At 39.5% G+C, this 11,415-nt stretch overlaps 1 protein-coding gene across 1 annotated transcript in view; it reads left to right on the forward strand.

Moving 5' to 3' along the window:
- Positions 1-10,705, forward strand: part of aldh1a2 (aldehyde dehydrogenase 1 family, member A2) — a 66,051-nt gene extending 55,346 nt beyond the window's left edge. The window contains exons 8-13 of the mRNA XM_043677453.2: positions 1,881-1,983; positions 3,149-3,333; positions 4,305-4,469; positions 4,600-4,757; positions 9,732-9,806; positions 10,065-10,705. Of these exons, the coding sequence (XP_043533388.1) occupies positions 1,881-1,983; positions 3,149-3,333; positions 4,305-4,469; positions 4,600-4,757; positions 9,732-9,806; positions 10,065-10,137 (759 nt within the window). The 3' untranslated portion in view covers positions 10,138-10,705. The remainder of the gene's footprint in view (positions 1-1,880; positions 1,984-3,148; positions 3,334-4,304; positions 4,470-4,599; positions 4,758-9,731; positions 9,807-10,064) is intronic.
- Positions 10,706-11,415: the final 710 nt, after the last annotated feature.

Here is an 11,415-nt window from a genome sequence, read left to right on the forward strand (position 1 = left end):
AATCTGCCTAAGATGCAAAAGACATTAAACTCATCCCTGCAAACTCTCTTTCGCATTTTTAAATTGACTTGATCAATCATAATTCACTTGCAAAATTAATTTTCTGTTTCAAAAAATGCTTTGTTACGTACATCTGACTATTGCATTTTGAAGTGAGGGAACTGTTCATTTAAAAGAAGGGGAACAGTCACCGTTTGTTTAGATTTAATAGATCACTAGAGTGAAGAAAAAGTTTGCCGATGCTCCTGTGCTTCGTGTCAGACTTGATACTAATTTATGTATTTCTAGAAAAACAAATATAAATTGTTTCCTTTATATTTTCAAAACAAGGTTGAGGTCTATGACTTTAAAAGGTGAATACTTAAAATACTTAAATACTTAAAAACCAGAAAGAATATCATATCACTTTTCATAACACGGCCAGTTAAGTACTTGTTCAAAGTGTGGTCACTGTGGTAAGGCAGAAGTCTCAGTGCACTTGACGTACAGCAAGATCCCAGAAACATCAATTCGTACACTGTCAAGCAGTAATGACAGGATCCAACAAATTGGCCAACCAGCCTCATTTGATGATTAGTGCCCAGTTAAAAGTGTCAATCCCTTGGGTGGCTTAGCAGTTTATATGCAGAAGCCCTGGTCACCTCTGCAGGGGTCTTTACCAATGGGCATAGTTCTGTCACTGAATGTACAGGCTGACCATATTGAATACTGAGAGCCCGTTTTTAAAATATGATTTGAATTTTTAACATGAACGTAGCTCCCACACATTTGTAGGCCCTGATCTTTTGCAATCACATGAAAGGACCGACAATGCAGCATTCTTTCAGCGCTGAATGGAACTGCCAGATTATGAGCTCAATTCTGAAGTCTCTGGAGTGAAGGCTTAAACCCACAATTGTCTTTTGGAGGTCAGAGTGAGACTGAGCCAAGGATGACACCTCACAATATTCCAGTGATCAGGTGACAGTGAGTAATGATGGTACAGCATGATCTGTGCTGGATCACAGCTACAGAAAAATCTGAGTGTGTTTTTGGAAAGATTGCCTTTCAGTATTTCTGTCATGTGTTGTTATGTTCCTTGTGTTTTATACTGCCAATAACCAAACAAGTCATGTGTGTTGATGTCTTTTTCATGTTTTCTTTTGTATCTGTGCTGGGCAAATTCTTTAGCCTTGATTAGGGAGCCATGTTAGGCATTATAACTAGGACATACAGATAATCAAATTGTGCCATTTGGTGAATTCTGTCTGTCTAACCTCCTCTGGCTGACAAAACCTAATGTTATTCTGCAGTTCAGCTGGTAAAGAAATCTACTCCTAACCCAATTGAATGTGAAAAGACTGCTTGAAGTATGCTTTTACTTTCATATCAGTAGCTGGCTGGACACAGGAGAAGCATCAAAGTAAATGGAAGTAAAACTAGAACCAAATCCCACCCGCCCAATTTTCTGAGTTAACAGCTGCATTAACTACAAACCCCATCATTCACTCGGCAGGGTTTCCAATTTGCCTCGAATGTGCTCGCCTTCATCCCCTGATTTATTTTAAATAGGAAAAGTGTTAAAGACTTTGAGTGGTCACAGAAGAAGACTTGTGAATGTGCTGCTGTTATAATGTGTATGATATCCACTCTCTCTCATACCTATCACTCTCCTGATATGTAACAATTATGCAGTCATATGTTAACAGCTGCTTCTAACACATGCCCGTTGGCTATGTTACATTTGTTGAATCTGTTTTAGTCCTCACTGATAGAATATTCAGTATCCAAGACAGCCTTGCTCCGATCTATGAGTTATCACTTTTCCTCACTTGAACTTTAATATTACTAAATCTCAGAACAGCCTCAGACTAAAGTTTGTATTCTGTATTTATCATTAGGTTGGAAAATTAATCCAGGAAGCAGCTGGGAAGAGTAATCTGAAGAGAGTAACACTGGAGCTGGGAGGAAAGAGCCCGAACATTATTTTTGCAGATGCTGATTGTAGGTTTAACTTAAAATGACAACTATTGTACAGAGCAAGGACACACACATTTATAGTACAAAATGCCCTCCTATGCAACTGGGCTTACACACAAGCACATGCATGACAAAACTCTCAATTTTGATGTAGTGCACAATTAGATTAGATTCCCTACAGTGTGGAAACAGGCCCTTCGGCCAACCAGTCCACATCGACCCTCTGAAGAGTAACCCACCCAGACCCATTTCCCTCTGACTAATGCACCTAACATTATGGGCAATTTACCATGCCCAGTTCACCTGACCTGCATATCTTTGGACTGTGGGAGGAAATCGGAGCACCCAAAGGAAACCCACGCAGACACTGGGAGAATGTGCAAACTCTGCACAGACAGTCGAAACTGGAATCGAACCTGGTACCCTGGTGCTGTGAGGCAGCAGTGCTAGCCACTGTGCTGCCCCAGTGATTGCCCATCAAATTACCCATCCACTTACTCAATGGAAAGAAAACAATGGTGTTAAATAAGTGGTTAATCCACTAAACCTTGTTAAACACCCCTCTGAAATTGGACATGTCAAGTAACACAGTTGCATGCATAATATCTTGCTGCTCTTAAGTGTTTCCTAAGTGAGATTTCAGCTGTTGTACTTGCTTAAACAGCAAGCGATTGCAAATGACACAGTGACCAGTGACATCCTCCACCTTTGCCAACTCAAACCATTGCCTGTTACCTTCCATGTTGGAAGGTGATGTCTGCTGAAAAGTCTGGTATAAGAGGAATAATTTGTTTTACTCAGATACTCTTGAGGTAAAGAATTTGTAAGGAGAGAATTTCATTATCTCTTCTTAAAAATCATTTGAATCTGATTTGGCTCTGGAAATGTTCCTTTTATACTTTGAAGATTATATTATGTGTAGTTGTACTTTGATACCGACCTACATAACTGCTGAGCCACAGCTGTTAGTGCTGTATATAAAACACTCCACTGTGTTTAAGCATGTCACTTTTCTCAACTTCTTATAATATTTAGATAAGAAATCTGTGGTTCCTCATTTTCTGTAAATATTTGGGGGGAAACGTATGACACTTAGAAATATATTGTCTAAGATGATACTGGGACTTCCTAACACAGAAAAGGTAATAACTAATCTCTCATGTGCCATGTTGTTGGCTTATGCTTGCAGTGGATTATGCTGTGGAACAGGCTCATCAGGGAGTGTTCTTCAACCAAGGCCAGTGCTGCACAGCAGGATCACGGATCTATGTAGAGGAGCCAATCTATGATGAGTTTGTCAGAAAGAGTACAGAACGTGCACAGAGGAGAACAGTAGGAAACCCTTTTGATCCTGCCACTGAGCAGGGCCCGCAAGTAAGATTTTCTTAAGCAAAACAAACAAAAAATGGTTATGTCAACATTTGTTCACTTTTATTATTGATAATTTCAATACACACTTTAGTTTCTTAGAAACTTTTGACATAGCCCTGTGCATCGGAGTCAATCTAGAAACACTAAAACAAACACAATAAGCCACTGAAAGATACAGTTCAGATTAATTTTAGTAAACTGTACTAGTATTACTATCTAATTCTAGAGGGAGAGTGACTGTAGATTTGGCCTTACTTTTCATCGTACAGTTTCTTATGTTATGGTATCAGGTTGAGTTTATTATGATGTAAGTTTGCTCATTGTTGGGTATAAGACTTGCTTTTTTTGATGAATTATAAGGCTGGGATTATACTGTACTGTCTTTAAAAAGCTATTTCATGGGATGCGAACTTAGCTGACAAAGCCAGTATTTGTTGCCCATCCCCATTTCCTCTTGAGGTTGTGGTGGTGGTGATGGATGTAACGGTGGTGGTCGTGATCGTGGTGATGGTGGTGATGATGGATGTGGTGATGGTGATGGATGTAGTGGTGGTGATGGTCACAGTGATGGTGGTGGTGATGTTGTTGGTAGTGACGGTGGTGATGGATGTGGTGGTGGTGATGGATGTGTTGGTGGTGGTGATCGTGTTGGTGGTGGTGATCGTGTTGGTGGTGGTGATCGTGGTGGTGGTGTTGGTGTTGGTGGTGATGGTGATGGTGATGATGATGATGGTGGTGGTCATGATAGTGATGGTGGTAGTGGGCTGCCTTCTTGAACCACTACAGTCCACCCACCATGAGTTTCAGGTTTTTTATCTGGTGACTATTCAGTGTATTATACAATTGGATATTTTACAGTATGATATAAGCTTACTACGATGTAACTTTTTTTTTAACTATACAGATTATAAGATTGCATTTGCTGTGGTACAGAGCGACCAACTGTGCTCATAATGGATTTTACTTATCTTCAGATTGACAAACTGCAATGTGATAAAGTCCTTGAACTTGTACTAAGTGGTATCGCTGAAGGAGCAAAGCTTGAATGTGGTGGCAAAGCATTGGGGAAGAAAGGATTCTTCATTGAACCCACTGTATTTTCAAATGTCACAGATGACATGCGGATAGCGAAGGAAGAGGTACTGGACTCGATTCTAATTATTTCCAGTACGAAGTTTATAGATTATATCATTCAACAATAGACTTTGAAATGCTATTTTACTGTTAACTTGTATTTTGATTCTGAGTATCTTCATTCATTTGTTTCAGATTTTTGGCCCAGTTCAACCAATCATCAAGTTTAAAACTATGGAAGAGGTTGTGGAAAGGGCTAATAAGTCTCAGTTTGGTCTGGTAGCTGCAGTCTTCACCAAGGACATCGATAAAGCATTAACGGTTTCTGCTGCGATGCAGGCTGGGACAGTCTGGTAAGGAACCACAATGTGAGACAACTCTCTCCTGAACTCCATCACATTTCTGAATTATGTTTCAAGGAAAAAGATCATTGATCAAAGATCAGACCAGAAGAAAACCACAAAGACAGATTTCTTAGTAATTTAATTTAGAGGCTGTATAAGGTGGGTGGTGTCAGACACTGAACTGACCAAATCAGATGAAAGTGGGTAAAGTTTGTAATACTATGCTCATAGATTAGAACCACTTTCACAGGAGCATGGACTGTCAAGCAACTCGTATTAAGCAATAGTTCTTCATTGGAAGTGGAATCTTACAAAATGTGACAGATCAACATTTTCACATATAGTCAAACAGAGTCATAGAGTCTGTTTTGACCTTATTACAAACTTCAATAGACAACAACAATGAAACAAATCCACATCTACAAAGGTAGCATTAGCTACTTTGTACAATAGAGAGACAGGCCATTCAGCCCATCATGCCTGTTCTAACTCTTTCAAAGATCCATCCAATTAGTCCAATGGTTCTGCTCCTTTCCCAAAGTCCTACAAACATTGGCTCTTCAACAGCATATCAAAGCACCTTTTTGTCAGTTACTATTGAATCTGCATCTACCACTCTTTCAGGCAATGCATTATAAATCATAAAAACTTGATGCATAAAAATCTTCTCATTTCCTTCCAGATTTTCACAAATTATCTCAATTTTGGGTCTTCAGGTTACCAAACTGTTTCCAGTGGAAACAGTTTCTCTCCATCTACTCCATCTAAACCCTTTATAATTTTCAACACCTCCATTAAATCTCCCCTTAACTATATGGACTCAAAGGAGAACAATCCAAGTTTCTCCCATCTCCTAATATAACTGATGGCCTTCTACCATTCTAATAATAAAACATAATGCCTAGAAGTAGACACAAGTCTCTAATTGAGGCTGATTTCTAAAGCTTTACCATAACCTCCTTGTTTCTTTACTCAGTGCCTCTATTTATAAATGATGTGGAGGTGCCAGTGTTGGACTGGTGTCACAAAGTTAAAAATCACACAACATCAGGTAATAGTCCCACAGATTTATTTGGAAGTACAGATAGACAATCCTTTATCTGAAATTCCAAAATCCGAAAAGTTCCAAAATCCGAAGTATTTTTCCTGCAGATTTTATCTCATTAATAAAGTGGTTTGGCGTGCAAACAGTTAATGCAACACCACACCCACTCAACCCACGTCACTCAGCGGTGTGGCCCAGCACTGGCAGGCATCAATTCTGTCTCAGTGCGTGTAGTAATCACAGGTGGGTCTGCTGTTCAGTAATTTTTAAAAATGTTACTATGAAAATGTCGATTAATCTGAAAGACAGCTGGTCCTGAGGATTTCGGATAAAGGATTGTCTACCTGTACAAGCTTTCGGAGTGCTGCTCACTCGTCGGGTAGCTAGTGGGGCTGGATCATAGGGCACAGAGTTTATAGTAAAAGATCAATGATGCGATGTTTTGAACAAACCTAGATTGCTGTTAAGTCTTTAATCACTTAGAATGGGTCACAGGTTTTGATTCATTAATATGTACATCCCAGAACATCTTTCAGTTATATTCCTGAGATAACCCATGGTTTTATAAAAGAAAGTGACATCTCAGCGGAGACAATGCTTTAAAATTGTGAGGTTAGAGTTTATCTGTATTCCAACCTTGAGTCAGACTGGTTCTATTTCCAAAGTAGGAATTTATAATGTCACGTGGTCTGACTGCTTACAGATTATGTGCTTTTTTGAACAACTTAGAATGTACCTGCAAATGCAATTCACCCCATAGAATTCCACAAATTCCAAATAAATCTGTGGGAATATAATCTGGTGTTGTGTGATGTTTAACTCTATTTATAAAGGCAAGAATCCTGATTGATTTTGTTGTTAAGCAGCTTTTTTGACAACTCCTCAAAGATACGATAATGTGAAGTTCCCAGACTCTCTCTTCCTGCATGCTCTTTAAAATTGTCCCTTTTAGTTTATGTTGGATCTACTCATTCTACTTTCCAAGATGCATCACTTCACACTCTTCTGCAGTAAATCTGCCTTGTGCCTGCCCATTTCCACAGTCTGTCCATGTCCTCCTGACGTCTGTTACTAGCTTCCTATGACATAGTTTATTCCAGAAATATATCCAGTTATCTACTGAAAGTAAGTACAGGGAATGGATGCTGAACAATGGATTCAAGCTGTCCAATTCGGTTGATGTGTTACTACATCACTCACTGCTTTTGCAGCTTGCCAGTCCCTCTCAGACTACAGTCTGTTGCTGGCACAAAGCATTGCACAGCCTCTTGCCTCAGATGGTTTCCAGCCTGCTTACCAGTGACTGTTTTAGTGAGCTCATTCCGTTATTACAGTCAACGTTTTGGAAGGAAAGAATATTTATTGAAACAAAACATATCAAAACTCAAACACTCAGTCCTGAGCAATGTTGAACATAAATTCTATCTTTCATTTTATTCAGGATCAGCAATTTCTAGATGTGGAATATTATAAATAAAAATGCTCTGTCATGAGTTGGAGCACTCAATGGAGGTTTCTTTTGTACAATCAGATTTATTTATGCTTTTTCAAGTTTTACTTCTGGTGAAATACGACGGCTTTAGTGTATTTTGGGCCTTGTCTAGTGAAATGAAATATGTGTAGGGACGGAAGATGCTAACTAGTAACTAATTGCAATATTTTGTGTCATGCTGAACTCAAATCTGCAGAGTCCCTTTTTCACAGCCAGGTCATTGATAAGGAATTACAATTGACTTCAGTGTCTCTCAAATGAGGAGGGAAAGTCAATCAAAATTCCCTCTTTTGAATTCTCTCCATCAACAAAAGGCGACCATAATGTTGGGCAGAGCCTGTGATCTTCCACATCTTCTTTGCAATGGACATAGAGATTAACTGTGTTAGGCTCCCCCATCATTGAGAGCAGGGATATTTCTGAAGCCTGCTGCTCCAGTGAGATGTTTAATTGACCACCACCAGTCACAATTGAATGCAGGGCTTAGATTTGATATTGTGGAATTGTTTAGTCCTGTCTAATACTTGCACTTTCTGCCATTTGGCATGCAATCAGTCCTATTTTGTAGCTACACAAGATTGACTTCTCATTTTTAGGTATGCCTGGTGCTGCGCCTGGCGTGCACTCTATTGAAGCAAAGTTGATCCCCTGGTTATGATGGTAGTTGTAGATGGGCAATGTGACAGGCCATGTGGTTGCAAATTCTGCTCAAAAGGTGTGACACTGAAAAACAACAGCAGATCAGGTAGCATTCAAGGAGCAGGAGAATTGACGTCAATTCTCATGTTCCTCGGACACTACCTGACTTGCTGTGCTTTTCTGGTGCCAGACCTTTTGACTCTGATCTCCAGCATCTGCTGTCCTCGCTTTCTCCTCGTCACTGCGAATTCTGCTGTTGATGACAGTCATAGTGCCTCATAGATGCTCAGTCTAGATCCGTTCAAATTTAGCATGGTGATATTGCCACACAACACAATAGAGGGTATTCTCGGTGTAAAGGTGGGAGTTATTCTCCTCAAAGACTGCGCTACTGTTGATGATGGACACTGAAGCCACCCATTCAGAGTACATTTTGTGCTCTTGCCACCCTCAGTGAACAGAAATTACTGGAGAAACTCAGCAGATCTGGCAACATCTATGGAGGGAAAGCAGAGTTCAGTGACTTTTCATTTGAAACCTCCATGCTATCTGTGCTCATCTAATTTCTGGCCTCTTCTTAATATTTATTACTCTACCATTAGTCGCCATGCCCTTCTGTTGCACATGCCTCAAGCTCTGGAAATCCCTTCCTACACCTTCTCTCCTTTAAATTATTTCTCCCTTAAAATATTCCTTAAAATCTACCTCTTTATCCAAGCCTTTGGTCATTTGATCTGATGTCTCTTTAGCTAGCCTGGTGTTGTTTTATTTTATAATGCTCCTATGAAGCATTTTGGTTAAAGGCACTATATAAATATAACTAGTTGTTGATGTGCACCATGCCTGTTTGAGATGAAGTGTTAAAAGTCATAGTCAATTTGAACCTCCTTGGAGTTCAAAACTTAATGCCAGGACTGCAATTAATTGTACAAGCAAGTGTTTTAACATTCACAGAGAGACAGATTGCCTCACTCACACCCGCAGAGGCAAAGAACATTCTAATCAATTAGGAGACTGACAGTTTTAAAAATCACTCATTTAAAAAACAACTCACATTTGCTCTCTCCAACATACATTTGTGCCTCTTTTTCAAATGGGGTCATGTATTGTTCATTGGTGCAGTTGTTGTATTTGGATCAGAACTGGGTATCAGTTTGATCGTGGTTTCAATGTGTTCATGTGATATGACAATGGATTTTGATGCACTTGGTGTATTGACATTACAAGGAGAAATTTACAAAAGGCATTTCCTTAAAAAATTGGCCACACGTCTGACAGTTCTTAGCGTATATGCATGCATTTTATGTACATGAAGTTATTCTGGAGGCATATTTAGTGGGGCTGATAACATCAGCCCTCAAACTTGCTAAAAGTATGCTCCAAATTGACTTGTATTTTAAAAATCCTGGCTTTGTACCAAGGAATTTCAAGCAGCAGCAATTACTCCAAGAGCTGAATCATTTGCACAAATGTAATTACTGAAACAGGACAACTTTCCATTAAGATAGTGGAGGAAGAGTGGAATATGACATAGTTGAAGCTTTGAGTTTTTATCCATTCTGAATGATTTCAATTCCGTCTGATCTTTAAAGGTTGTGTTGCCTCTTTTCCAATCTGATTAATTTTGTTCATCTGTCACAATTCATTGTCATATGTTGCACATCAAACTCTAAACCCTCTTGTGAATACAGTTAAAAATCATCCCTTATGCTTGTTTTTCTTCACTCGTCTTGCAGACTTTAGAATTGAGTGGATTTCTTTAAACAGTAATTTAATTCAAATTAAATTCATTCTTCTTTTATTGCAGGATTAATTGCTACAATGCCTTAAATGTCCAAAGTCCCTTTGGAGGATTTAAAATGTCTGGCAATGGAAGAGAAATGTAAGTAGTTTTATAGACTTGGGTTTCAGAACACTGTGTATCTCACCAAACTCAAGAGTGCTGTTTTATTTCCACAAACACATCTTCTGTTAAACTTCAAAAAATTAAACACCGGGGAAGAAGGAAACAGAATTCCTCACATTTGCAAAGTGTTTTTTAAAAACCCATTTTCTGATTTCAGTGTCAAAGTATTATTTTAGTCAATCGTACAATGTGAACGTGCTATTTATCTCTTTCGTTCTCTTTCTCTCTCTCTAGGGGAGAGTATGGGCTAAAGGAATATACAGAAATCAAAACTGTAACAGTCAGAATTCAACAGAAGAATTCTTAAGGTTGTTGGGGCTGATGTTTTGTACATGGACCCAGTGAATCCATTCTGTGGTCAGCAGGACAAACGTGCACAATGGTGGGTTGTGCAGTATACGGTTGAAGCTTTATCTTATCAAAAGTAACAAAAACTATACTAGTGAATGTATATGTAACACAAATACTGTGTATTTGAGGAAAATACAATAATCTCAGCAGATTCCCCGAGTGCATTCATTACACATTTCCCCTTAAAATCATTTCAAGCCTTATGGAATCTGTCCACTATGGAGATTTAATAGACTGGGAACATTTCTAGTGTCACTGGAACTGATAGCCTTGTTCTGCCTCTATTAACACTTTGAAAACTGCCATAGAAGCTAAAGACCCCAGGCTAAAAATCAGCGTGTGCTGTGAGCTGGCTCAGATCCATGAAGGAGGGGAATAAATTGAAGGGTGAGGTCAGCCTAATGTTCACATCCCTTCAGTGACGCAGTGTAATCATCAGTTTAGGCCCACACACTCTCTTAGACAAAAAAGGTACAATTATGCAAGCGAGTCACAAAATCCAGTGTGTTCTCATTTTTCTGATGCTTGGGGAAGGGTGGGGGGGGGGGGGGAGGCGGGGGTTGAGATATGGTGAGGTGGCTCTATGGGTTACCCAAATATAAATGTGTAGGTATCTGGGCTGTACACTAGTTGATTCTGGATATAAGTTTGCTAGCTGAGCTGGAAGGTCAGCAAACAAACTTACATCCAGGACCTCAACTTGAGCTACAAATCTTCTCAAAACTCGTTCACTGGTTGATTCTCATAGCCAGCAGAGAACTGAGAGTCTGCCATTAGCTGCAAGAATTCAACGTTTAAGATATAAATTTGCACTGGAACAATTTTAATCTGCTACTGTCACCATTTACCTCTAAGGACAAGGGAAGCCTCGGATTTCCCAGAGTCAGTCTCACTTGGGAAGGGCAGCACAGGAATCCCCGAGTTTGTGGGGGGGTCCATATCCACTGTCTGAAGGAATTCTCTTTAATTATGATCTTGGGAATGTCCGTGCACCCCCCATGAGTCCAATATGAGGTTTGAAAGTGAGGGTATGGCAGAACTGGTGGGCAGATTACCTATATTGGTAATCACGATTTACATAACATCTAGTATTTCGAGGATTGAACCAGCCCTTCAGTCCAAGAGCCACAGCAGTGTTTATACTTCACATGAGACTCCTCCTGCCCTTCTTCCCTCAACTTCATCCACATCTCCTCCTTTTTCTCTCATGTGTTCAGCTCCCCTTAAACATATA

This window comes from Chiloscyllium plagiosum, unplaced genomic scaffold, assembly GCF_037043375.1.
Source record: "Chiloscyllium plagiosum isolate Xiang-an unplaced genomic scaffold, Cpla_swu_hap1 HiC_scaffold_39, whole genome shotgun sequence".
NCBI lineage: Eukaryota > Metazoa > Chordata > Chondrichthyes > Orectolobiformes > Hemiscylliidae > Chiloscyllium > Chiloscyllium plagiosum.